General features: G+C 38.1%; 1 protein-coding gene across 4 annotated transcripts in view; it reads right to left on the reverse strand.

The window, feature by feature from the left end:
- The window catches only part of VGLL3 (vestigial like family member 3), a 48842-nt gene that overhangs the window by 20878 nt on the left and 3863 nt on the right, over window positions 1–24101 (reverse strand). For 2 of the 4 annotated variants that reach the window (XM_043593887.1, XM_043593889.1), the window contains exons 2-3: window positions 13576–13861; window positions 4571–5101 (exon numbers count right to left, since the gene is read on the reverse strand). In XM_043593887.1, coding sequence (XP_043449822.1) covers window positions 4571–5101; window positions 13576–13861 — 817 coding nt within the window. The remainder of the gene's footprint in view (window positions 1–4570; window positions 5102–13575; window positions 13862–24101) is intronic. The other 2 variants (XM_043593888.1, XM_043593890.1) reach the window with 2 other exon arrangements.

Here is a 24101-nt window from a genome sequence, read left to right on the forward strand (position 1 = left end):
CCTATGTAGCCCATGAGCTAAGAATGGAAAATGGGATTTATACGTTTACATTTTGGAGAAAGAAGGGAATTAAAAAAAAAAGAAGAGTAGCATTTCATTATCCATGAAAAGCATTTCATGACACATAAAATTCAAATTTCAGTGCCCATCAATGAAGTTTTATTGGGACACAGCCATCTTCCTTTATCTAAGTAAGTCTGTGGCTGCTTCTACACTATCAAGACAGAGTTGAGTAGCAACAGACATAGTATGACCCTGCAAAGCATTGAATATTTGTATCAGACCTTCTATAGAAAACTTTTGCAGACTCTTGGATTATACCATACATGATACTCTAATATTTGTCTCTAAACATTATGTCATTTTCAACATTCCAGATTTCCTTAATTTCTTTAAATGGCTGCAAAATAAAAATGCACCTGAAATTATCAAACCTTTGCCCTGATGCAAATGTCATATCCTTCACCAAATTGCTCTCAAAATAGTGGTATTAATTTATTTCCCTCCTAACAGAATGTGAAAATGACCTCCATTTTGGTGGCCTGGGTACCAGCATTTCAAGAAGTTTCATACCTGTCTCACCTGAATACAAGTTCTTCCCCCAACTTCTTAGTAGCCACCCAGCATTGATGCTGAGTTCTGAGCTAAGCCACTCCTTTGGGCTACCTGGTCCAATCAACTTTAGAGGGACCCACTTTGCATTCTTTTCAATTGTCTTATCTTCTTAGCTTGGACCTATCACATGGAAACATTTCTTCTTTTTAAGTGTTAGAAAAGTGGAAAGGTAGCTACCTCCTGTACTTGTCCCCCTGCACTGGATACTGTTGTGGGCCATCAGATCCCTCCCCATTCCATGTTGAGACTGGGGAATTGCCTTCAGTAGTACAAAGCCACCTTGCCTAAAGTCATGTCCCCTTTTCAGAGACAAACACATCCAATAACTGGTCAATGTAGTTGTATAAAAGCCCATTCACTTCAACTTAAGGTAGTGCAATTAAAAAGTATCACCCCAACTCCAGAGCTCCTTACACAATCCACTAAGTCTCGCTGAATTTAATCACAGTGAGATTTCTCTTGCCCAACTCGCTCATTGCACAGAGATGCATTCCTGAGAACACTACCACACAAATTGTCTCCAATCAAATCTGCATCTTAGAGTCTGTTTCTCGGGGAAACTGACCTAAAACACTCCTCTATAACTCTTCCCAAAGGAAGACAGATGTGATATTTGATATGACTCCTGAGTTTAGGAGAATACAGTGAGTACACATAGCTCAGCCCCTCCCACCGTCTCATTTTCTGGGCCAACATCCATGCAGACAGGTGCGTGCCCTTCCTGCCACTGTCCTTTGCAGGGCAATCACCCAGCTTCATGCCACAGACTATGCTTTTCAAAGCAAATCCGAGCAGCTACCAGTCTCTTTTCAGAGTAATGAGGCTTAAAACTATGTGACAATGGAGAGGTAGGTCTAAGGGAATCTTCTCTGAAGTCTACTTTTCCTAGGATTCTACCTTCCAGAATCTAAACTTTGGTGAGGATACTAGAAGTCCAATTGTGGAAATAAACCTAATTGAGGATCTCCAATTTGTCAATAATTATATCAATGATGTGATCTTTATCGGCTTTATTCCTTTGCCTTTGTTTTCAAAACTATGGGACAGATATGAATCATGAGCATTATCCTAAACCACACTGAAACGAATAGCACCATGTACTTCCAATAGGTAAATCTTCATTTCTCATTAGTAACTATTAACAGTCTGACTTAACAGTCTTACTTAATAATCTAATTTACCTATATTTACAGAGATGCTACTGCAGCAACTCCTTAGATTTGGGGAAGGTTTTAGTTTAAATCTAGGTTGAACATTTTAGACTTAAAAAGCAGTTTTCAAATAGGAAAACTAAGCCTTGTTTCCTTATTATTAATGAATCTGGGAACTACCAACTAAGATTTAGTTTAAGAATTAAAATCAACAACACAAATAAAGTGCCTCTGACAAGACCTTATAAAGTAGGTATTCAATAAATGTTAATTCACAACCCAGTAAGTACTAAGAACTATTATATATTATACCCAAATGGGTCTGCTGTAGGTTTTTCAGAAAAAAATAAAAATACTCTCTCCTTCACTTCCAAAAGATAGCATGACTTTTTATCCCAAGGAGACTGTTTCAAGTCAAAATTCTGAACAATGAGTAGGTGAATAAAGCTCATACCAAAAATAAGCAAAAGTAGGTAACAGGTGACAGAGAATTAGAAACAGAGCAACAGGCAATCACGTCCATTTTCCCCTTTATGTTATGGAATGCACAGAGAGGATGGTATATAGCCTGAATGTTTGTGACCCTCCCAAAGTTCATATGTTACATCCTAACCCCCAAGTGATGGTATGAGGAGGCGGACATTTTTAGGGAAGTGATTATGTCATGAAGGCAGAGCCTTCTTTAATGGGGTTAGTGTCCTTATAAATGAGATCTCAGAGAATTCCCTTGTCTCTTCTACCGTGTGAGGACACACTGAGAAGATAGTGTCTATGAACCAGGATACAGGCCCTCACCAGACACTGAATGAGTTGACACCTTGATCTCAGACTTATCAGCCTTCAGAACTATGAGAAGTAAATGTTTGCTGTTTGAGCCACCCAGTATATGGTATTCTGTTACAGCAGCCCAGACTTACTAAGATTCTATGCCTTTGAAGAGCACTGTTAGCTTTGGCCACACAGTATCCCAAAAATGAGATAGAGAAGAGCCTCCACAGACTGGCTGACCGTGATGGCAGTTACCAGACTGGGACTCTAATCAGACCTGGCCCCATGCATCAAGTCACTTAAGAGCTGCCTTCATTCTGTTAGTATGTGGCAAAGAAAGAAAGTATGTGGTGATTAGCCCCACTATATTCTCTTCTCCTAGAGAGAGAGAATCAAGTCTCCTGATACTTTTTTAGAAAAGCAACTTGAGGGGTGCCTGGGTGGCTCAGGTGGTTGACTGTCTGACTCTTGGTTTCAGTTCAGGTCATGATCCCAGGGTTGTGGGATCAGATTGAGCTCTGCATGGGGCTCCATGCTCAGCGCAGGGCCTACTTAAGATTCTCATTCTCTCTCTCTCTCTCTCTCTCTTTCTCCGTCTCCCTCTCTCCCTGTCTCTCTCAGGGTGCCTGGGTGGCTCAGTAGGTTAAGCATCCCACTTTGGCTCAGGTTATGATCTTACCACTGGTGAGTTTGAGCCCTGCATCAGACTCTGTACTGACAGCCCAGCACGGAGCCTGGAGCCTGCTTCCGATTCTGTGTCTCCCTCTCTCTCTGCCCCTCCCCCGCTCATGCTCATCTGTCTCTTCAAAAGTAAATAAACATTAAAAAAATTAAACCAAAAAAGATTCTTTCTCTCTCCCTCTGCCCCCTTCCCCACTTGCACACACTCTCTCTTTCTCTACAATAAAAAAAAGAAAAGAAAAGCAGCTTGAACCCAGGGACTTAATAAGAAGCTGAACTGGGTGTGTTTAAGCAATGACCAACACTTGAAAGCTCACCAGAGAGAACCACTTAACCAAGATAAGAATGTTCACTTATGTCAGAGTGAATGCAACTTGATGGTAAGCATTTATTACTCTGGTGACTTCTCTGCTGGGAACCAGCATTCACTTGAAAGATCTTGCACACTAAGAATAGAAGAAAAACTAGAAAAACTAAGAAAAGAGTGAGTTCCTTTAAATGTCTGGACAGTCTAGGACAAGCACCTGGCACTGGAGGTGGAGGTGGGTGACTTTGGGATGCAAACTCTGGGGATGCAATCAATGACTTGGTTTGTATTTTTAGCCTCTGATTTTTGTGAACTCAGAACTATTAATACTATTAATATGAGTCATCTGGTCTAAAAACTAAGACCAAACTTCACACACTTCCTTAAGAACTAGTGAATTCCAGAGAGGAGCTAAATGTTCCTTAGCAATTTTATTGAAATCTGTTGAATATAAACTTTATAGCAGTCTTTTAAGTCCCGTGTTATTTAAAACAGAGAGAGAGAAAGAGAAGGAGGAGGAAGAGGAGAAGGCAAAGGAAGGAAAGGAAATCCATTCCTTTAAAATATGTTCCCTAACTCTTTTCAAAAGACCATGATTATATTCCATGGGTTATAATCCAGAAGGCAGTTTGTTCTACAAATCATAAGGCCTGACAAAAAGGACAGAAGGAAAAGTCACCACAGCACACTCTCTCTGAATTCTATTAGGCATTCCACATGGTATGGAGCACAGAGACAGGGGAGACTTACAGAATGTGCTCAACTCTTTGTAAACATAGGGTATGAGAGATTCCAGTTCAAAGGAAGATCACTAGTTTAAGAAATGGGAGAAAAGTTTGGAGACCTCTCTCAGGCCAGTCATACCGGTTCCTGCAGGAGTGGAGAGATTACTGCAAAGTAGTTAGCTCCATAAACATATCGGCAAAGCTTAACATTATACAGAAGAGAAAAATACTGCACAGCATTCACAAAACATCGCCCATATTTTTATACTTTTTTCCTTGCTTTCCCTTCTTTTTTTTAGACAGGAAGAGATTCTCCAGCTCACCTGTTTCAAACCCCACACTTGGCACTAAGTCCATGGTTCCATGAAAGGCTCCGGCCCACGCTGAGGTAGCAGTGGTGACTGTAGTCGGGTCTGTCTTTGTGATGTCACACTGGGGAGCAGGAATCCTGGCTGCACGCACTGATGGCATCAGCAGGGGCCCATAGGACGGATCCAGGGCAGAGCCAGCAGAAGGGTGGTGGTGGTGATGGTGGTGGTGGCGGTGGTGCATGTGGGCGTGGGGGTGGTGGTGCCGCATGTACACATCATGCATGTGGCTGTAGGATGGGCTCACCTGAGATGCCAAAGGATAGTGCCAGGACTCGGATGCGGGCGGGGGAGGGGCTGGGCCAGTCTGATGCAGGCCGTGTCCTGGCCAGGGGCTGGGGTCGGCCGCAGTAAAGGTGCCAGGGGGTGCAGTGACCTGGAAGTCAGGATGAACACCCCCCAAGCAGGGTGCAGGTGGGGGCTGGTAAGAGCTGGTCCAAAAGGAAGTCGGGAAACTATTCCGCTGGCTTGAGAGAGCTGAGCTGTCTGAGAAGACAGAAAAATTATTTACATAAGATTCAGTTCTAGGATAGACTTGCCTCTACTTGTCCAACATTTTACAGGCGGGCTAATTACCATGCACTCTTTTCTCCGCACACAGAGGTAAATTGATACCAGGTAAGCCTCTGAGCTCCCATACCAAGTCAGTGCACACGGTTCAAGGTGCTGAATGAGTGCCCCCCATCCCTTGTTTGCTTAGCTTATGCAGTCACAGCCTATGCTGAAGTTTGCAAGTATGAGATTCGAAAGCTTCATTTCCTACTGGGCAGATCGCTGCCACCAGGTCTGAGCAGAGGTTGCAGGTACATGTGTCTCAGGTAAAGAAAGCTTATGCCACAGGTGTGATTCAGGTGGTTGGAAATGATGATGTTTACCAAACTTCTTACAAATGCAAATATAATTTTCACTCGAACTGAACATTTTAAGGCTGAAAGTAATAAATGGAAGATCACACTTAATTATGCTCACCAACACTCATCTTCCTTCAAGAAGATAACAGTTGCTAATATTTAATGACAGTGACCAAAAGCCCAATCCTAGTCCAGGGCTTTTCATGGATGATCTTATTGGAGCCTCACTCCAACCCTATGAGTTACTGTTATTATCCCCATTTTAGAGATATGGAAATTGAGGCAGGGAAGAATCCTAAGGCTTCACAGCTAGCAAGTAGGAGACTGGGCTTTGCAGACAGGTAGCCTGCCCCAGTGGCTGGCACTCTTCATAACTGTGCCACAAGAGGGCACAATTGCAACCATAACATGAACATCTAGAATTTGGTCATCGTTCTGTGGAAATCATGATTGGAGGAGATTCAAGCAGGGACAATAGATTTGAGGAAGGGTTTGGGGGCGGGGGGGGGGATATAAAAAATAGCACTTAGAGATAAATAAAGAGGGAAAACCCTCCCCAACTGTTGCCTTCAGTTAAATTTCTCCAATCAATCATCCTAACTTATTTATAGACGACCTACTATGTACCAAATAGAGAGAGGTCAGGGATGAGCAAAGAGACATCATTCTTAATCACAATCGAGCAGGGGACATATAAATAAATAAACACATGCAATGTGTGACCTGGTAGGGCTCTCATAAGGGGAAGCACAGAGAGAGGGCACAGAAGCAGCCTAAGAAAAGATCAATTGGAAAGGTGGGGAGGGCTAGCTTTGTGAAAAGGTAGGGAAGAGTGGTTTAGGCCAAAAAGTACATGAAAAGAAGGCCAAAAATTGCACAGACCCGAACACACACACACACACACACACACACACACACACACAAAATAGCATATGGGGAACAAGAATTCTGTGGGTAGAAGGTGGCAAAAAAATTAGACTAAAAAGTCAGACTGGGTCCAAGAAAGACCCAGATGGGTATGGCCTTGCAAACTACGTAATGAATGTGGGTGCTGTCCTGAGAAGGTGCCAGTGAGCTTTGGAGGGTTTTAATCTAGGGAATGATACAGTCAGATCTGTGACTATAAACATCCCTACCTCCAGCCATAGCCTGCTCTGTACTGTGTGGTGTAAAAGAGCAAGCACCAGACAGGGAGTCTAGAGAGCTCAGCCAGAGAGCTAGCACCTAGCAATTATCTTATCTGACTTTATGACCTCACATGGATCTGTTGATCTCTCTGTGGCTCACTTTCTTCCATATGAGGTATTTGAATGAAAATGCCAAATATCTTCTGGCTCTATACTTCTATCATTCTGTGAAGTGGCCTACGATGTCTATCTATAGATGAAGATTAGGTTGCCTAGCACATTAGTCATGCATGTGTGATACTATTTTCATACAGGGTTCTAGAGAAAAGAGCCTGGCTAGATCTTTTCATTGAATGAAGAATATCCTGAGAAGTACTCTGAAATAAAAGTATTCACAACTCTGACATAGCCATGTTCTCACTTCATAAATGTCCAGGACATAATTTCCTTACCTCAGAGGAAAGCTTCTGTAACTTGAACCAACCATAGTATATGTAACTTGAACATAATTAGGGTATCAACATGGTGTTCAAATGTTTCCTTTCCCTAACTCCCCAAAGGACGGTGCCACTAGCATTGCAAACGTCACTTCTCTGTCCATCAGCCCTACAGCAGGGCTATCATCATTCACCCCATCCATTCTATGGACAGACAGCTATTCGGTATCTCGCATTCAAGTCTGTCCCCACAGAATCTCCAAGGATCTCAAAGCCCTCGGGGAAATAAAACAAATAATCATATTCTCCTAATGGGAAAGGACAGAAGCACACATTGTTCTTCGAGTCTTCAAACAGTCCAGGCGAACTTTTAATTGAATGACTTTGTTTTGTCACTATCACACCTATCAGAAAATAGCACTTAAAGTCAAACTTGCTGGCATCGGGGCAAATATATTTTATTTCAGAACTGTCTTCCTTTGACATATGAAGAGTGGGTGCTAATGACCAACAAAGAAAGTTGTGTAAGCTGTGAGAAGAAAATTCAATTTGCCTTAAATGATGGCCATTTGTAGAATATTCTGTCAACACCCACAGTGCTAGCTGTCAATGTTTAAAATTAAAACCCATACAAAAAGTGTATAGAGGCTCCTTATATTATACAGTGCAGCTTTGCCACCTCAGGGTGCCACTTTTCTGCCACTTTGCTGTCATAGACTCAATCTTTGGTAGCAAGCCCTTCATTCTGCTCATAACTTTCATCTCCTGGTGGGGCCACAAACCCATTATGAAAATTGCTAAATCCAACCCAGAGGTGTGTGTCAGAGAAACTGAGTTCCCTAATGAAAATCCCCCGTTAAAATATCAAAACTATGTCATTTTCCTGCGTGCTTTTATTTCCTTTCATTTATATACATTTGGACCCAATTTTATAGATGTTTAAGCATTTTGCATATGCATGCACAAATGTGGACAATGAACAAATTCCTTACCCAAAATACTACCCTATTTATGAATTATTGTATTATAATTAGTGAGCACATTATCAATGAAAGTGGAAACTTATTTTTAAAAACGTGCTCTAAACGTGCTGAACAAAGCTTTAAAATACCTCAGGGAAAAATAAAATTAGAAGCAACTTAATATTTTCCTAGTCCTGCTATGTCTCCTGAGATTAATATAAAGTTTGCAGAGATCTATGCAGCCTTTTTCAAAGACAATGTTGCATTTTACAAGTAAATGAAACAATATTGAAGAGAAAATATGTTTAAGGACAAGTCTACACTTCAAAACCACTATTTGGTATCTTGTTAAAAAATAATCTTAATACAAAGAAACAGATGATATGCTTTGTTTCATGCCTGGGAATCAATGTGCTTATTTCATATGTATGTAAATTTTTTTCATTACATGACTCTTTGCCTAAGAGTACTTAATCACAGCCACATTTGTTTGATGAAAAAACATATGAAAAACTTGTGCACAAACTATTCCCATGCCATATTACTTTTCAGGTTAGTAGAGGCAATTCACAATTGTCAAATGTTAACACTCTATGGTGATGTTGGGCTTAATGTTACTCAGTATTTGGATGATGTTAACACTGACATTCTGGCACATAAAAAAATCTGAATATACTTTGGTTCAATTTGCATTTGGAATTTAAAAATATCACACACACACACCTTATTTCTAAATGACAAAAATGACAAAATTGATATGCTGTCTGATACAACCCACCCAAGGCATACCCAGTAATCTCACTATGTGAATTATACAGAAATATATCTTAAGGACACAGAAGAGTTAGCATGGAACATGAAGTTGTTCTTTCAATTTCATAATAGCCGGGATATCTTTTGTATTAACTGTAAATATTTCTGAAAAAAAAAATCTAAGGGCAAACAACTTAAGCCAGAGAAAATTCAACATTCAATTTCAACCTTTAACATTTTACTACTTAATTAAAAAAAAATAAAAACTATATTAAAAGGAAAATGGGACAGTAAAATGTTGTAAAACCTCTATCTGAAGTCATCTTAAAAGTCTCCAGAAAACACATTCTTAGAGTAGTGATTCAAAACATTAATGTTAAAAGGTAACATTTACCTTTTTATTAACTTCAGTGAAAAAAAAATGCCACTCAATTCTTAACCCAAAGTGTCCTTGCTGTAATTTAATTCCCATCCTCTTATTCTGCTTCCCATGAAAACAAAGTGTTGGGTCAGAGGTGAAAGGCTACATTTTCCAATGTTTCTGTCACTCAGGAATTAGTCATTTCCATCATGTCCAAAGATTGTCCTCTACTTTGCTCTAGAGTCGCTCAAAATGGACATTGTGACTCTACAATGAGTTTCAAGGAGGCAGGATGATGAAGTCAGACCACTCTTTCCTTCCATGTGTTTGTCCGAAACTTGCCATCAGCAATAACCTCCAGTGCCTCCTGGAGGTGGAGCCCAGCTGTCTTTTCTAGTCTCACCCAGCTTAAGAGACCCACCCTCTTTCCCATACTCCTCTTTTGTTATTTTAGGCTAGTACTCATTCTGAGAGGTCTTTCCTATGAGAATGAGTTGCTCTAAGCAGACACTATGTAAATCAATTAGCAATAAATTTTTACTTTGCAACAACAACAACAACAAAATATCAAGTTCTCACCATTTAGCATGGTTTTTAAGTTAATGACATATTTTGCTAAGCGTCAACTACTACTCGGCTTTCCTACATAGATAGACACACACACACACACACACACACACACCACACACACACACACACTTTCTGTAATAACACTTGGGCACTGAGATCAATACACAGACATATTTGAAGCCAGTGTTTCTATTTAGATGGGGATAACAGGGCCATTAGATTCATTAGGTTTTCTCAACTGAGAAGCCCTATTAGTAAGAATGTATACTGGGATAAAAGGTCATTGATGTGATGTTGTGTCAAATAAAGTACAAATATTTCCTATCAATTATTTGCCTAAAAGCTGCAAAACACCTAAAGAGGACTTTCCTAACTCCATCAAGACACACACTCAAAGTATGACCATTATTCCATTATTAGCTGACACTTTATCCTTGTCTAAAGATTTACTGTGGAAATATATTCTGCAACCAAACATAACTCAGTTTTAAATTCCTTCGTAGCACTATACCACTTGTGTAGCACTGTAAAAACTTCATGCCATAAATTAGACCCGTTAATTTAGTACAGCTGGCTAGTGCTCCTGCATAAACTATCACTGCTATGGCCATCAACATTGTCAATAGTGTTGAGTAGCTACTTTGTCCAAGACACTGTATTTTTGCCAGAAATTCAAAGAATATTTCTGGGTAAAAACCCAAGGTTGGTTTTCTATATGCCAAATGAGTGGAAACTTACTTAAGGAAGAGAGAAAATGCATCATTGTTTAGCACCTTGCATAAAGCCGTGTGCCACAAATCATTCATATGCATTATCATAGAACCCTTACAATAACCCAAGGAAACATATCAATAAACACATAATGTAATTTAAATTGAGTTCAGAGCAATGTTAACTAATTAATCCAAGATCATGTTGCCATCAGACATTGTAAGGCCCACACTAGAACCCCAAAACAAGGAGAATCCAATGACCGCATTATCCAAACCTGTGTTACTTTGGCAATTAACACAAAGTTACTGGTAACTCTCTTCACTAACCATGGGAATCTCAATTTATTACACCTCTCTTAAAGATATTATTTTCTAAATCTTTATTTATATTTTTGTGGATCTCCCTTTAAATCACATCCAAGTTATTTCCGTTTATTAAAAATCGACTAATTCACAACTAAACAACTATGGAAAAGTTGTACCACAAATGGAAAGTAAAAAACACACTTGAAATCACAGAAGCTTGCAGAGACAAGATTTGAGCAATCATTTCATTCATCCCCCTTATTTTACACACAAGGAAACTAAAACCAAAAATTTCATACCCAATGCTAATAAATTCTACATTGACAACTTTTTTATTTTCTAATCTGGGATAAATGGTATGAACTTGATTCATCTAATTCAGTCATAATCATTCAATTCATATTTATTCTTTATTTTCCAGGTAGAAATGCATTATGTTGAGGGAAAATGAGGTGAGAAAACTAGATACGATATACCTAGTCTTAGTGGGAGAGGAAGAGATGGAAATTAAAGTATCGCCTGCATTTGCCTGCACTACCCTGATACACTAAACTGACACACAAAGCCCTAAAAATTCTAGTCTCTGCCTGTCACTCTGCTTCTCATTCCACTCATGGCAGCACTATTGCTTCTCATCAGACACTCTAAGCTCAGTCCTTCCATAGGGCTTTTGTACCGGCTGTTCCCGCTGCCTCAAATAACTTCCCCATAGATATTCACATGATGAAGACCACTCTTATCACATGTAACAGTCTCAGAGACAGCATCTATTGTCACCCTAAGTAAATCCACACCTAGCATTTCATTCTATACTTCGTACCTTTCTCTTTCACTAAAAAGCTCCATGAACACAGAGGCTTAGGCTCTCCTGTTCACTGATATATTTCCACTACATAGCAGTACCTTTAACATTTGCTGTGTATGTCAAGGAATGAAACAGGAGGCAGGTTTGAAGACCAAATATAAAATAATCCCAAGAAAATTGTAATAATAGTTGCTGAAACATTACCATTCTCTATCCTTTCTATATGGAAATTTGAAATCAGTCCAAAGATTTCTATTTAGTCACATGGATAATGGGAAAACACTGGATTATTATAGAGTTTTTGCATATATACTATACCTCACTTAAAACTATCCTGATTTTAATACTTACTAATCACTCACATCTAACTATAATTTGGGACTCTTGTTTCTATATTCCAGATTAAATGATTCCTAGGCTGTGTATACCACTACGTTTAAAAAAAAAAAAGAAAAAAAAGAAAAAAAATAGGCATTGTATTTAATACTCTCCAATGACAGATTATCCTCACATGATTTATTATTGAGATACAGACTTTATGAAAGTCAGCCAATTTACTGAAGTTTTCCTGTTTTTACCTTCCACACATATTAAAAGTATTTACCACATGCTACCAAACAGGATATTGGTTGATTCCACAAACATCTTAGGCCTCCAAGAAGGACTCAGTTCTCAATTTTGTGGGAAATCTGTAACATTTACTAATCAAATAAAGCAATTATGCTTCCTGAATCATTTCTATCGAGGTCTACCATTTATTGAATGTGCATTTCACCTTCCTCTCTACAGTCACTACGATCTTAGTGTTCTTCATATGTACTAAAAGGAAGAAAGGAGGAAGGAAGGAAGGCAAGCCGGCAAATAGGTCAGGCCTGGCAATTTCATCCAGCATAACCTCCCCTACAGTGGAGCAGAACCATTCCTCTGATGCTGACAGGAAATGACCATGTAGCACCTGCCCTCTTCCCTGCCCTCTACCACAGGTGGCCAGCCTTTGCTCACCATAGGATCACTTGGGGCACTTGTTAAGATGTGATTCCCAGAGTCTCCCTCTGAAGACTCTGATTTAATAGGTCTGAGTTGGGGGCCTGCAATCTTTGTTTTTAACAGCACTAGATTAAGGATTTTCAAACTTGAGCCTGTATTAGAATCACCAGGAGGGCTGGCTAAAACACAGTTTGTTCTGATTCAGTAGGTCTGAGATTCTCGGGTGCGGCCTGAAAATCCTGCATTTCTAACAAGCTCCCATGTGATGCTCATGTTCTTGGTACAGGAAACCACACTTTGAGAATGATTTTACTAGAGGCTTCTTATAACCAGGTGAGTTCAAAAGAAACATCCATAACTCATTTCTCTACAACTAGCATTAAATGATGCGTAATTTTCCCCTAATCTTGTCATTGCCCAATTAGATGTCATCCAATGATCTTCTGTGAGCCAGTAATCAGTTCAAACACACCTCTGTGGCCTCTACAGAGAAGGAAATAGAGAAGAGGATGCCCCATGTACTGCTTTACCTTGACCAAGGCAAGAACAACAGCCTAAACCATGTAGACACAGTCAATAATGTCTGGACTGTAAACTGAAAGAGTTCATACCACAACAAAGCAGGACAGAGAAAACTATCAAGAAAACACTGAAGGCTTTTAAAGTTTGTACTCCTGGGTCAGACTCAGATTTCTGCTATGTCACCACGTAGCACCTAGTGGAATGAGCAAGAGCTAATTTCTAAAAGCTGATCCAGGCACGCCTATTATTTAGAGATCCAAATTGGGCCACTGGGGCTTAAGGAATGGTGCTTCACAGCTCCGTCCTGCCACTATAAACTCAGGCTGGTTGCATCACTACTTTCCATGAGGAATTTAAGGGGTGTGACTGCATCCTTTCCGACCCTGCATTCCACATGTGACAAAACTGATCCAGCTGTTTGTCTGAAAGAAATTCCTTGCTGTCCTTAAAAATTAAAAAGCAAGTGGATATCCGTCCTCCAGGGGCAAGTCTCCAGCTGGAACCTGGTACAGGCAGTTGCAAAACAGAGACAGTGCCCTGGAGAGCATCTGCTTTTGAATTCTTACCTCGCCATAGTGGGGTTAGCCCCATCTTGCTTTTTGAAATGGCAGATTCTGGATGGAGGGTGCTGGCTTGGCCCAAAGCTCTTGAGAAGTGTTCATCCACTACTGACCCAATGTCTCCCTGGAAATAAGTGAAAAGGACACAGCGAGAGTTAAGGTACTCCATCTCGGCAGGCTGGTCTTTCTCCTCCTCCTCCTCCTCCTCCTCCTCATCCTCCTCCTCCTCTTGTTTGCTGGGAAGGGTGACTTCCAGAGAGTCCTGCATCTTGCTGTATACCGCTAACTTCTTCTGGGATGGAATAAACAAAACACGGTATCAAAGACAGTTTGTAAAAAGCATTAACTACTTAACTTTTCACTTAAAAAAATCTAAATATTAACACATGTTTGCAAACTGATTCTTCATCTGTTTTCTTCCATTCTTTCCCCTCCCCAAACCAGTCTTCTCCTTCCCACCCTGAAAGAAAGGTCACTTATTATCAGACAGTACATTTTCACAGTGTAAAAGACAGGTTTGGTTTTTTGGTTTTGTTTTATGTTTTTGTTTTTTGGTTTTGTTTTTGTTTTTTGGTAATCTAAATATATCAAAAGGAGAATGACTTTTAAAAAGTGACAGATTCCTTCCAGTTTCTGATCCATTTTCTTTTTTATTTTAAAGTTTTAAATGTACATCAACATTATAGTTTGGGACAGAGAGGAATGGGGGCTAAGAGGGGGTGCCTGTGGGAGGAGTGGAGAAGAAAAGAACTTTCCATAAATGAAATAAACTAAAATAAAAACAGGAATGTAGCATCTTATGAAAGGATTTGGCAGATGTGCCAAACTCATTTCTCAAAAATCAAACTAAAATGACAACATAAGTCTGTGTGAAGATCCATTTTTCATGGAACATATTTTGCAGATGTCCCACTTGCCACCATTATCATGGAGGGGGGAAAAAAGATAATATTATGGCTTACTGAAAATAATACAATATGCTACCAATGACTGGGGTGGCTTTCAAATAAAAATGAGAAATTTTTGATGATTTTAAAGTATTTTTAAAACATATGATCATAGCTATAATAATAGTTAATACATATTATGCCAGGCACTCTTATAAAACTTTGAATTTATTACATCACTTAATTTTTATAATTCTGTATCATGGTTACTACCACCATCCATATTTTAAAGATGAAGGAACAAAGGCACAGAGAATTGAGGTAACTTGCTAAAGGCCACAGAGCATGAGAATGGTAGAGCCTGAATGTACAATAAAAACATGCAGGTATATTTATGCGTGTTGTAGAAAGGCAGGGGAGGCGTATTTGGTGTGTGTGGGGGGGGGAATCACCAACATGATATGTTATTGTTTTCCGGTTAGTAAGTTTTGTATTTGTTAGTCCTGCTTTTCAATATTTCCAAATGTTTTCCACTGAGCACATATTATTTTTATAAGCAGCAACTTCATTGTGAATCATATATAAGAAAACACTGCTAAAGATTATAAAATTTATTACCCTAATCATTGTATACCTCTAAAATCTGATTCTTTGTTATACCATTTTTATTTCAGAAAAAAAAATATATGCTGGACAATAAATGTGAGTAGAAAAAAAATCATTCTAGAATACTCAGTAAGCACACAGTTTTGCAAATGTTATCAAAACACATAACCTAGACTCATGTTTCTAATGTAATTACTAGCTTCAAAAACCTACAGCCCCAAATTATAAATGCATCATTCAATAAATTGAACCCTTTCCCCGAGCAATGAATATGCTGTTCTTGTGTGAAGTGGGCCCTGAAATGTATATTATGAGCTGTTGGTTATTATTTAGGAGCTGTTATTTATAAATATATGTATTACTTTTTATTTAAAATCTGTGTCAATATGGTTATCGCTGGTTGATGAATAAATAATTCATTCCTGTGAGTGAATATGCCTTGCTGATGAATAGGCGATTGTAATGACTGTGTGGTGATATTTCTTCCAATCTGTTTTGCACAGGTTTGAACATGTTTAAACTTAACTTCAATAGTAAAAACACCACAGTAACAAAGGTTATGTATAAAATAAGGGGATTGAACTAAATGGCCTTGAAAGTTACTCCTGACTTTAAATTCCATCATAAAATAAACAAATATTACAATTTATTAGTCAAATCACAGTGCTATGTCTCTGTGTGCATGTGTATTTATCTGAAGTTATACCATTAAAGCATACACACACCCTCTCTGCTGAGTACTCCGGCATATTAAGAAGCACTGTTTTTATAAAGGAAAGGAGTTTAAAACTCATCTAGAGAGTGACTTCACTGTCCACTGGTGTTCATTATTATCTATGGAACTGGTTTTTTATTCCTGCCAATGTCCAGTTGAGCATCAGTGTGTGAGAGTAAGATTTTTCATCTAATTGTTTCATTTGTTTAAATTTACATTTATTCTTTAAGTGAAAGAGCCCTGGGCTGGGCTAATGATCCAAAGAAAGGCAGTGTTTTATTCTATCCCAAGGAGCAAATATTTCTTAGAAGAAATAAAATTAATTAGAGCATTATATATATGTAAAAGATTGTCAAGTGAAAATCCTGATAGAAAGGTAGCATATTATTATAACCAATAATAGCAATAATAAAATGTCTTAATTTATTAATTGATGGCAGTGGAATTTAATCTATAGATATTTAGTTTATTTAAGACTATCCAATTTTCTAAATGTTACATAATTTCATGTTATTCTTTTTTGACCAATTGTTGAATGGTTGTATACAAATGAATTAACTTGAAATTTACATATGAAAAATTTAATATGAAATGGGGAAAATGTGAACAAAATCTGCCACTGGATCAAAATACCTTTCATTAGCTTATTTTCTAAAAATCATTTCTCTGTTTATGGATGCATATATCCCCTATCATTAATATTTCATACACATGTAACATATGTCTGTATTTACACATGTGCATTTATATAAATACACACTTATATATTATTCCTCTTAATAGGCAAACACCTGTGATTTTATAAAAATATATGTAGAGACTCTACTTAAATACAATTTTTTGGAATGAATTTAAAATACACTTTTTGTTTTTCTCTCCCAGCTCTTTCAGACAGGTTTTCTATGAAGTAGAAATAAATTTAAGTAAATAAATTAAGAAAAAACACATCAAAAACATAAAATGGAAAGGGGGCCTATGGTCCAGTTCCCAATAGGCAGGACATAAATCACATCTATCATTCTCGCTTTTCAGATAAAGTTGAGTCAACTTTCACAAATATAGTGAACCAACTTAAATATTTACATTTACCACACAAACACACACTCTCTCTCTCTCTTTTAGCTTCACCATCAATACCACTAAATATTAAAGAATTCTAAAGTATCCAAATGACCTGAAAATTTCCTAAAATGCTAACACTGAATTTGCATACTTTTTAAATATTTATTGAGGAATGGTATAAACAGGAAAGGCTACATATCACAAATGTATAGTTCATAAACTTCATAAACTGAGCATACCAATGAAACTAACTAGAGATCAAGGACTAGAACATCATCAGGACCCAGGAGGCACTTACTTCCTTCAAGCCACTACCTCCTCAACAGCAACCACTATCCAGACTCCATCAATGTAGATTAGCCATAACTGTCTTTTGCACTTTATATAAATGAAATCATACAGCAGGTACCTTTTTGTGTCTGGCCTCTTTCACCCCACATCATGTTCATGAGATTCATGCATATCGTTGCATGCAGTTTTAGACGTTCAGCCCTAGCAGATAGGGCTGATTTTAACCAATTTACACATCCAATGCCAGTTTATGAGAGTTCCTGTTGTTCCATATCCCTGTCAACACTTGGTACTGTATATCTTTTTTTTTTTTCCAGTTTTGCTCTCCTGATAGATATCCCAATTTTCTTAAACTTTTTTTCATTGAGGTGAAATTCACATAAAAATTAACCTCTTAATTTTTTTTTTTTAACGTTTATTTTTGAGACACAGAGACAGAGCACGAGCGGGGGAGAGGCAGAGAGAGAGAAGGAGGCACAGAATCTGAAGCAGGCTCCAGGCTCTCAGTTATCAGCACAGAGCCCGATGCAAGGCTTGAACTCACAAACTGTGAGATCATGACCTGAGCTGAAGTCGGATGCTTAACTGACTGAACCACCCAGGCGCCCCTAAAATTAACCTTTTAAAAGTGAATGATTCTGGGGCATTTAGTACATTGAGAATTTTGTGCAGTCACCATCTCTATCTAGTCTAAAACATTTCATCACCCCAAAAGGAAATTCTGTACCTGTTAAGTATTAACTCCACATTCTTTGACTCCTCTCCATCAGTCCATGATAGCCACCAATGTGCATTCTGTCTCTATGAGTTTATCTATTCTGGATATTTCATATAAATGAAATCATTCATATGTGACTTGTTTGCTTCTAGCTTTTTTCTCTTAGCATAATGTTTTTAAGGTTCATTCACATTGTACCAGTACTTCATTCTTTTTATAGCCAAATAATATTTCATTATATGTATATACCACGATCTGTTTATCCTCGTATCCACGGATGGACATTTGAGTCATATCCACCTTCTGGCTATTGCAGATAGTGCTGTTACGAATATGTGTGTACATGTATTTGGTTGCATTCCTCTTTTCAATTCTTTTAGATAGGTATATATGATAGCTGGATCATATGATAACATGATGCTTAACTTATTAGGGAACTGCCAAACTATTTCCACAGCAGCTGAACCATTTTAGATTCCCACCAGCAATGTACTATGGGTCCAATTTGTCTACTTCTTTGGCAGAAAAATAACACTTGTTATTTTCTGGATTCTTAAAAGAATTATTATTACAGTTATAACCATCCTAGTGGGTATGAAGTGGTACCTCATTGTGGTTTTGATTTACATTTCCCTAATGACTAATGATGTTGAGCAATTTGCATACATTTAAAAAATATGAAGTGTGAACACAAAGAAAACAGGGACAGAATTTAAACAGCAATTGACTCATATGCTGACAATCACACCATCTTAATATTCTTCTCTACAGGCTCTTAAGCCTTAACTACTTTCTGGTATCTGTGCTTTGGTGACTGTAAATCAATTCTTTGCCTATTTTTAACTAAGTAAATTATTCATGTACACTTTTGCCATATTCTGTATTCACTTGGTGTTTGCTCCTTGGAACGAAACTTGCCTGGTGTCACATTCTTTCTTGAGAATAATATATAACATTCAAAACGGTAAGAATAAATCTCAAGTCATCAGAACCTAGATTTCCTGAATCGAGGTCAAAAGGCAATCTAGTTGATATTTTTCTCAAGAGGCACAATCACTTCCTAAAAATATTCAAATCTCAGAAATGTTGAGGCTTTTCTTCGGAGACCGAAGAATCAGAATCCTTAACTAAATAAAGACGTCATCAAAAGGGACTTCAACACCTACAAGCTGGTTTACTTAGAGCACATTAACTGGCTCATCTCCATTTCAGAGTCATGCCGAATTTCCCCCAGGCGAAATGACCCTCAGGTTACGTGCAACAACGGCTAAGTGAGCAGCCACAAAGTTAAAACTAACTCACAAAAAGAGGTTAAAGCCACAGTATGAAGGAGTAGGCCCAGGCAATGTAAGCCATACCCAACCACTTTACAGCCTGCCATAAGGCACAGCAGGAACAAACTCTCACAGGAATGTGCAGGGGAAAGGATTTGTCTGACAAGAGAGACTTCCATGTCAGGAGCCAAATACCACTAACTCCCCAAGGCTTAAGCTTACAAAATGCCAAATGATTACTGTGCATATGTGGAAACTTCTTTTCCTAAAAAAACAAAAGTATTTTAATGAATCATTGGATATTTGGAAACAGCTTTTACTTTTTTTTTTTTTCATTCTTTTTTCTTTTTCTTTTCTTTTTTCAATTTCTACTGGATCTCTTCTCCAAAGGCAATGCTTCTTTTATGTTCAAAAACAAGGTTTGAGCCTATAAGAAAGGACCACGAGCCTGGAGTAAATGTTTCAAAATGTTTGCATGTCTGAAAGGGTAAAGTGCCATAAAAGCAGGTAATTGCTCCTTGATCATATTTTTTTCTGAATTCACTTGGCAACAGATTTTTAAAAATATCTCAGAGAGATTTGAAATTTTGGTCCTTAGCCTGTTTGGAAAAGGAGGAGGAATCAGGTTAAAGGAGGGTGGGTTAGGATAAAGAAGCTATGCCACAGACCTTTTATGTATATTATTTCACGCACCTCTCTCAAACATTCACATACAAATATTGTCCAAATAATTATTTCCAATTTACATATGCAGAAACTGATTTGCTTGGCTAGGATCATCTAACTAGTAAATGGCAGAGATAGGATTAGAACTCATTTCTGTCTGACTCCAAAGCATGTGCCAAGACCGTGGACTGAAGGAAAAGGGTCTCTATATACTTATTCTAATTGAATAAGTAAACAGAAGCCCCAGACCAGCAAGGCATCAAATGGCATCACATAACGAAGGAGAGTCAAAGTTACTTGTAGTATTAAAAAAAAAAAAAAAAACTGAAATGTGGGAGCACCTGGGTGGCTCAGTCAGTTAGGCATCAGACTCTTGATTTCTGCTGAGGTCATGATCTCACAGTTTGTGAGTTCAAGCCCCACGTTGGACTCTATGCTGATGGTGTGGAGTCTGCTTCAGATTCTCTCTCTCCCTCTCTTTCTGCCCCTCCCACACACACATGCACGCATTCTCTCTGTCTCTCTCAAAATAAATAAATAAACTTAAAAAAATAGAAATGTAAACATCTATCAGAGTTTTGGCTACTAAAACATGCAGCACTCTTCAAAATATATGTGCATCTAGATAAAACTGAATTCTGTATCTAAAAATGTACTGTCCCCTTGGCAAATCAGATACATAATACAATTGCCTACCATTTTTCTGAAAATCCTATTTTGAAAATGTGAGCAGAGCCTATTTTGTGAGATACAGTCACAACTCAAGATTCTGTGTTTGTTTTGTCTTGTTTTTATTTTTCTTAACAGTAGGGAGGAGCAAACCAAAAATAATATTAACTTGACCAGCTATTTTTGAGCATACTTGCCTCTCAATGATTCTGGTCATTATCAAAAATCAAAACCTTCTCCTCCAAGGATGAAAATTTTCCAGTTTTGAGGATTTTCAAAAAGAAAAAAAATGTACCACATGCTTACAGAGAATTTCAAAATTTGCATTCCCAAAATACTTTAAGCAATGATCACATCTTAGAGGTATGTGTTCTCTCTCAAACTGACTACTTTGAATGAAACAAGTTTTCAGTGTGTGAATTTCTGATATGTTTTTATAAGCCTATTTACTAGACATAGGGTAGGACTTCATTTTTAAAAATGTATCTGTTATTTATCAAATTGTCAATTAACTTCTGCTTCATCTCAGTAATTGTGCAAAGACATGGAGCCACTAGGTGAAAGTCATAGCCTATCCGTAAACTCAGGCTGCTTATAGTTAGTTGGCAGAGCATGGGAAGGGCAATGGTAAATAAAGAGAACCTCACAGTTTATCCATAAGGCTAATTGTCTAATTTCTCCAAGGAGCTAATATTTTAAAATTTTTAAATAAGAAAAGTAAGAAGGTAAGAGGCAAATTACTAATTGTTTTCTTGTGCCAATGAAGTCAAGACAGGAAGAGCACATAATAGAAAGAGAACTGGAATAGGAAGGAGGATTTGACTAAAATCAGTCCAGGAATCTAGGTAAGTCACCGAGCCCTCTAGCCCTTAGCTTCCTCTTTTGAAAATGAGGAATTTTGAGACTTGATTATCTCAGAGGTCTTGTCCTATTCTGTATCCTAATAAGCAACATGCTGGAGCTCTAGACAAATTCACACTTAATTTTGTTTCTTACATTGGCCGCCTCTTCTGATTTTTCAGGACACTAGCCAAAAAAAACCCTACAGACCATCGAAGACTAACTCATTTCTAGACACGGGTCATCTAGCCCAATTCCTAGGAATTAGTTTTGGTATCTCCTTTATGTAACTTCATAGTAACAAGAAAGGATGCATCCTTCCACATCCCCGCACCGCGCCACGCCCCCCCCGCCCCCCCCGACCTCCACCACTCCATCCCGCAAGGACAAGTGTTTTGGCATACCAAAACCATACAGTTTTAAGAGGAAAGGACACCTGTTCACTTTAGGTCATTCTTCCTTTCTGTTCTTTCTTTTTCATCCCCTCTACTAAAGCATAAGACAAGTGAAAAATAGTTCAGCTACCCAGTTCAAACCACACTTGTAAATTACTGGCATAAATCTGGTGTCCACTGAAATATCTATAAATATGGCATATATGACTCATTTTTAGCAGTAGATGTTTGGATCTAATGGTTCAAGGCATTGTTGGGTCTTCCTAAATGAATAAAGCAGAAAATCAGCTGCTTAAAGAGGTGCTTTTTGAAAGATTCAGGGCAGAGTTTTGCCCAAAATTATTTCCTTCACTGTCTCTCCCAGAGCTTGAAATTCAAATGTTAGACTGCTTTTGTTTCTTGAATAAAAACATTTCTCTGGAGATAATACCTTAAGTTATTATCTATTACTGGATGAATTAGTTTGGCATTTTTTTTTTTTTAAGCTAGCTGGAAACAGGGCCTATGGGAATTGGATTCAAGTTCAGTGCCCAGGTTTTAGAATGACAGACAAAAAGTATGATGTACAAGTTTGCTGTCAGATCTGCCCTAAGCATCCTTAGCATAAAATTTACAGTCTTGTTGAACATTCCCTTTGCACAGAAAGATACAAGACAGAAACACATATACTACCCAAAGGGGTCAGCTCAGCATCTTTGCTGTAATAGCCCAAAGAGTGACACTGAGGATAGCAAGGTTTTACCTTGTGAACACCCTCATTTACTTTGGCATGGCTCATGTCCCTGCCATCCCCAGCTTTGTGAGATGGGGGACGTTAAGTGTTAGGTGAAGCAGGACTTCCTTGCATCTATCCAAAATACCCTTTCCTTTCCAAAGAATGTCATCTCATCCTGGCATTTGGTTTCCTGGTGAACATATCTTCACCACACGCGATTTTACGGATTCCAAGCCTTCCTTTACTATCGTTATTGTAATCTCTATTCTGGTTGACTGCCAGAGACAACAGTTAAGTTGGGTTATTTTAAAGTTTAATTTTTTTTCTCTAGCTTTGAATTTTCTGGTGGAAAGTTATTGGGAGCATAAAACCATGGGGCACTTTAAGCTTCTAAGTCTCTGCAGGCAAGTTAATTTGTGTAGGGTGGAATTATAGGGACTGTTCTTTCTCAAATAAGTCCTGTATGAATTCTTATAAATCCACTTAAGTCCTTGCTTACAGTTCCAAGAAAGTTGGATCCTCCACCTTAAATAAGTTGGCTGTCTATTGAAACTATTTAGGATATAATTGTATTCTTTCCTTTTAATGAATCTAAACTTATGTTGGAATAACAGTAATATATGAGGCACTTAAAGCTGACTGCTAATACCACTTCCTGAAGATTATTTTAAAATAAATAAACGTTCATTTACTAAGTGGATATTCTGCCCCATCAACAAAGGATGCAGAATGGATAGCAAAAGTCATTAGCATAATACAAATGCTTTCAAAAGGACTTTGGAATGCCTAAACTAAAAAAGTACACTACCAAGGACTTGGAAAGAATTTCAAGTTCCAAGGCCAAAGAATCTACTGCATATTAATCTTCTTTATCAAAAAGTTGATTTGGAGCAGTAAAGACAAAAATAAGCCTATTGTGCAATGGCAAAAAAAAAAAAAAAAAGAATGAAAAGAAGAGCCTAGGAGACGGGGATGGCGTGGTGGAAAGATGCTACTTTGGGGAGCAGGGCATCTGGTGGTCTTAATTTTGTCACCGAACAGTTTTGAATTTTTAGCTAGGCATTTCAACCCTATTAACATACATTTTCCCATTTGCAAAAGGACGGGTTGAAGTATGGTTTTTCAGGGTGTCTTCTGACAAAAAGAATCTTTGAGGGGTTTTTATGACCTAAGCAAAGTAGCAAAGTCCAGAGAAATAGTTTGAAAAAAAAAAAAAAAAAACTCCTCATAAACTTATAACTGGACTTCTGCCTCCTAAGAGCATTTAATTCTTTTAAGTGAAAGCATGCATGCAGATTCCTCCAGCTGTCACCCTTGAAGAGGACGGAGTAAATATGCTCGAACTTATATGAAGCTCAAAGTGTAATTGTTAAAAACTCCTACACACAATTAAGAAAATGGCGACGACTTTTTTCTGCTTTCATCACCACGTCTATAAACTACACATTTCTGAAAGCTTTAAGAATCTTTCTAATGTACACCTTATAAATAAACGGGGTAGGGGGCAGATTTAGACAGTAACAGACTGTCTACATTTAAGATGCGACATCCACTGGGTATGAAGGGAATCTATGATTTCATATCACTTCCCTCAATTTTTCCTGACACATATTTGGAAATTTTTTGTCTTAGTTCCTACTGTCACTGTTAGAATACAAGCACATTCCTTTCTGTACATGTTCTGCAGCGTCATC

The sequence above is a fragment of the Prionailurus bengalensis genome, chromosome C2, assembly GCF_016509475.1.
Source record: "Prionailurus bengalensis isolate Pbe53 chromosome C2, Fcat_Pben_1.1_paternal_pri, whole genome shotgun sequence".
NCBI classification, from domain to species: domain Eukaryota; kingdom Metazoa; phylum Chordata; class Mammalia; order Carnivora; family Felidae; genus Prionailurus; species Prionailurus bengalensis.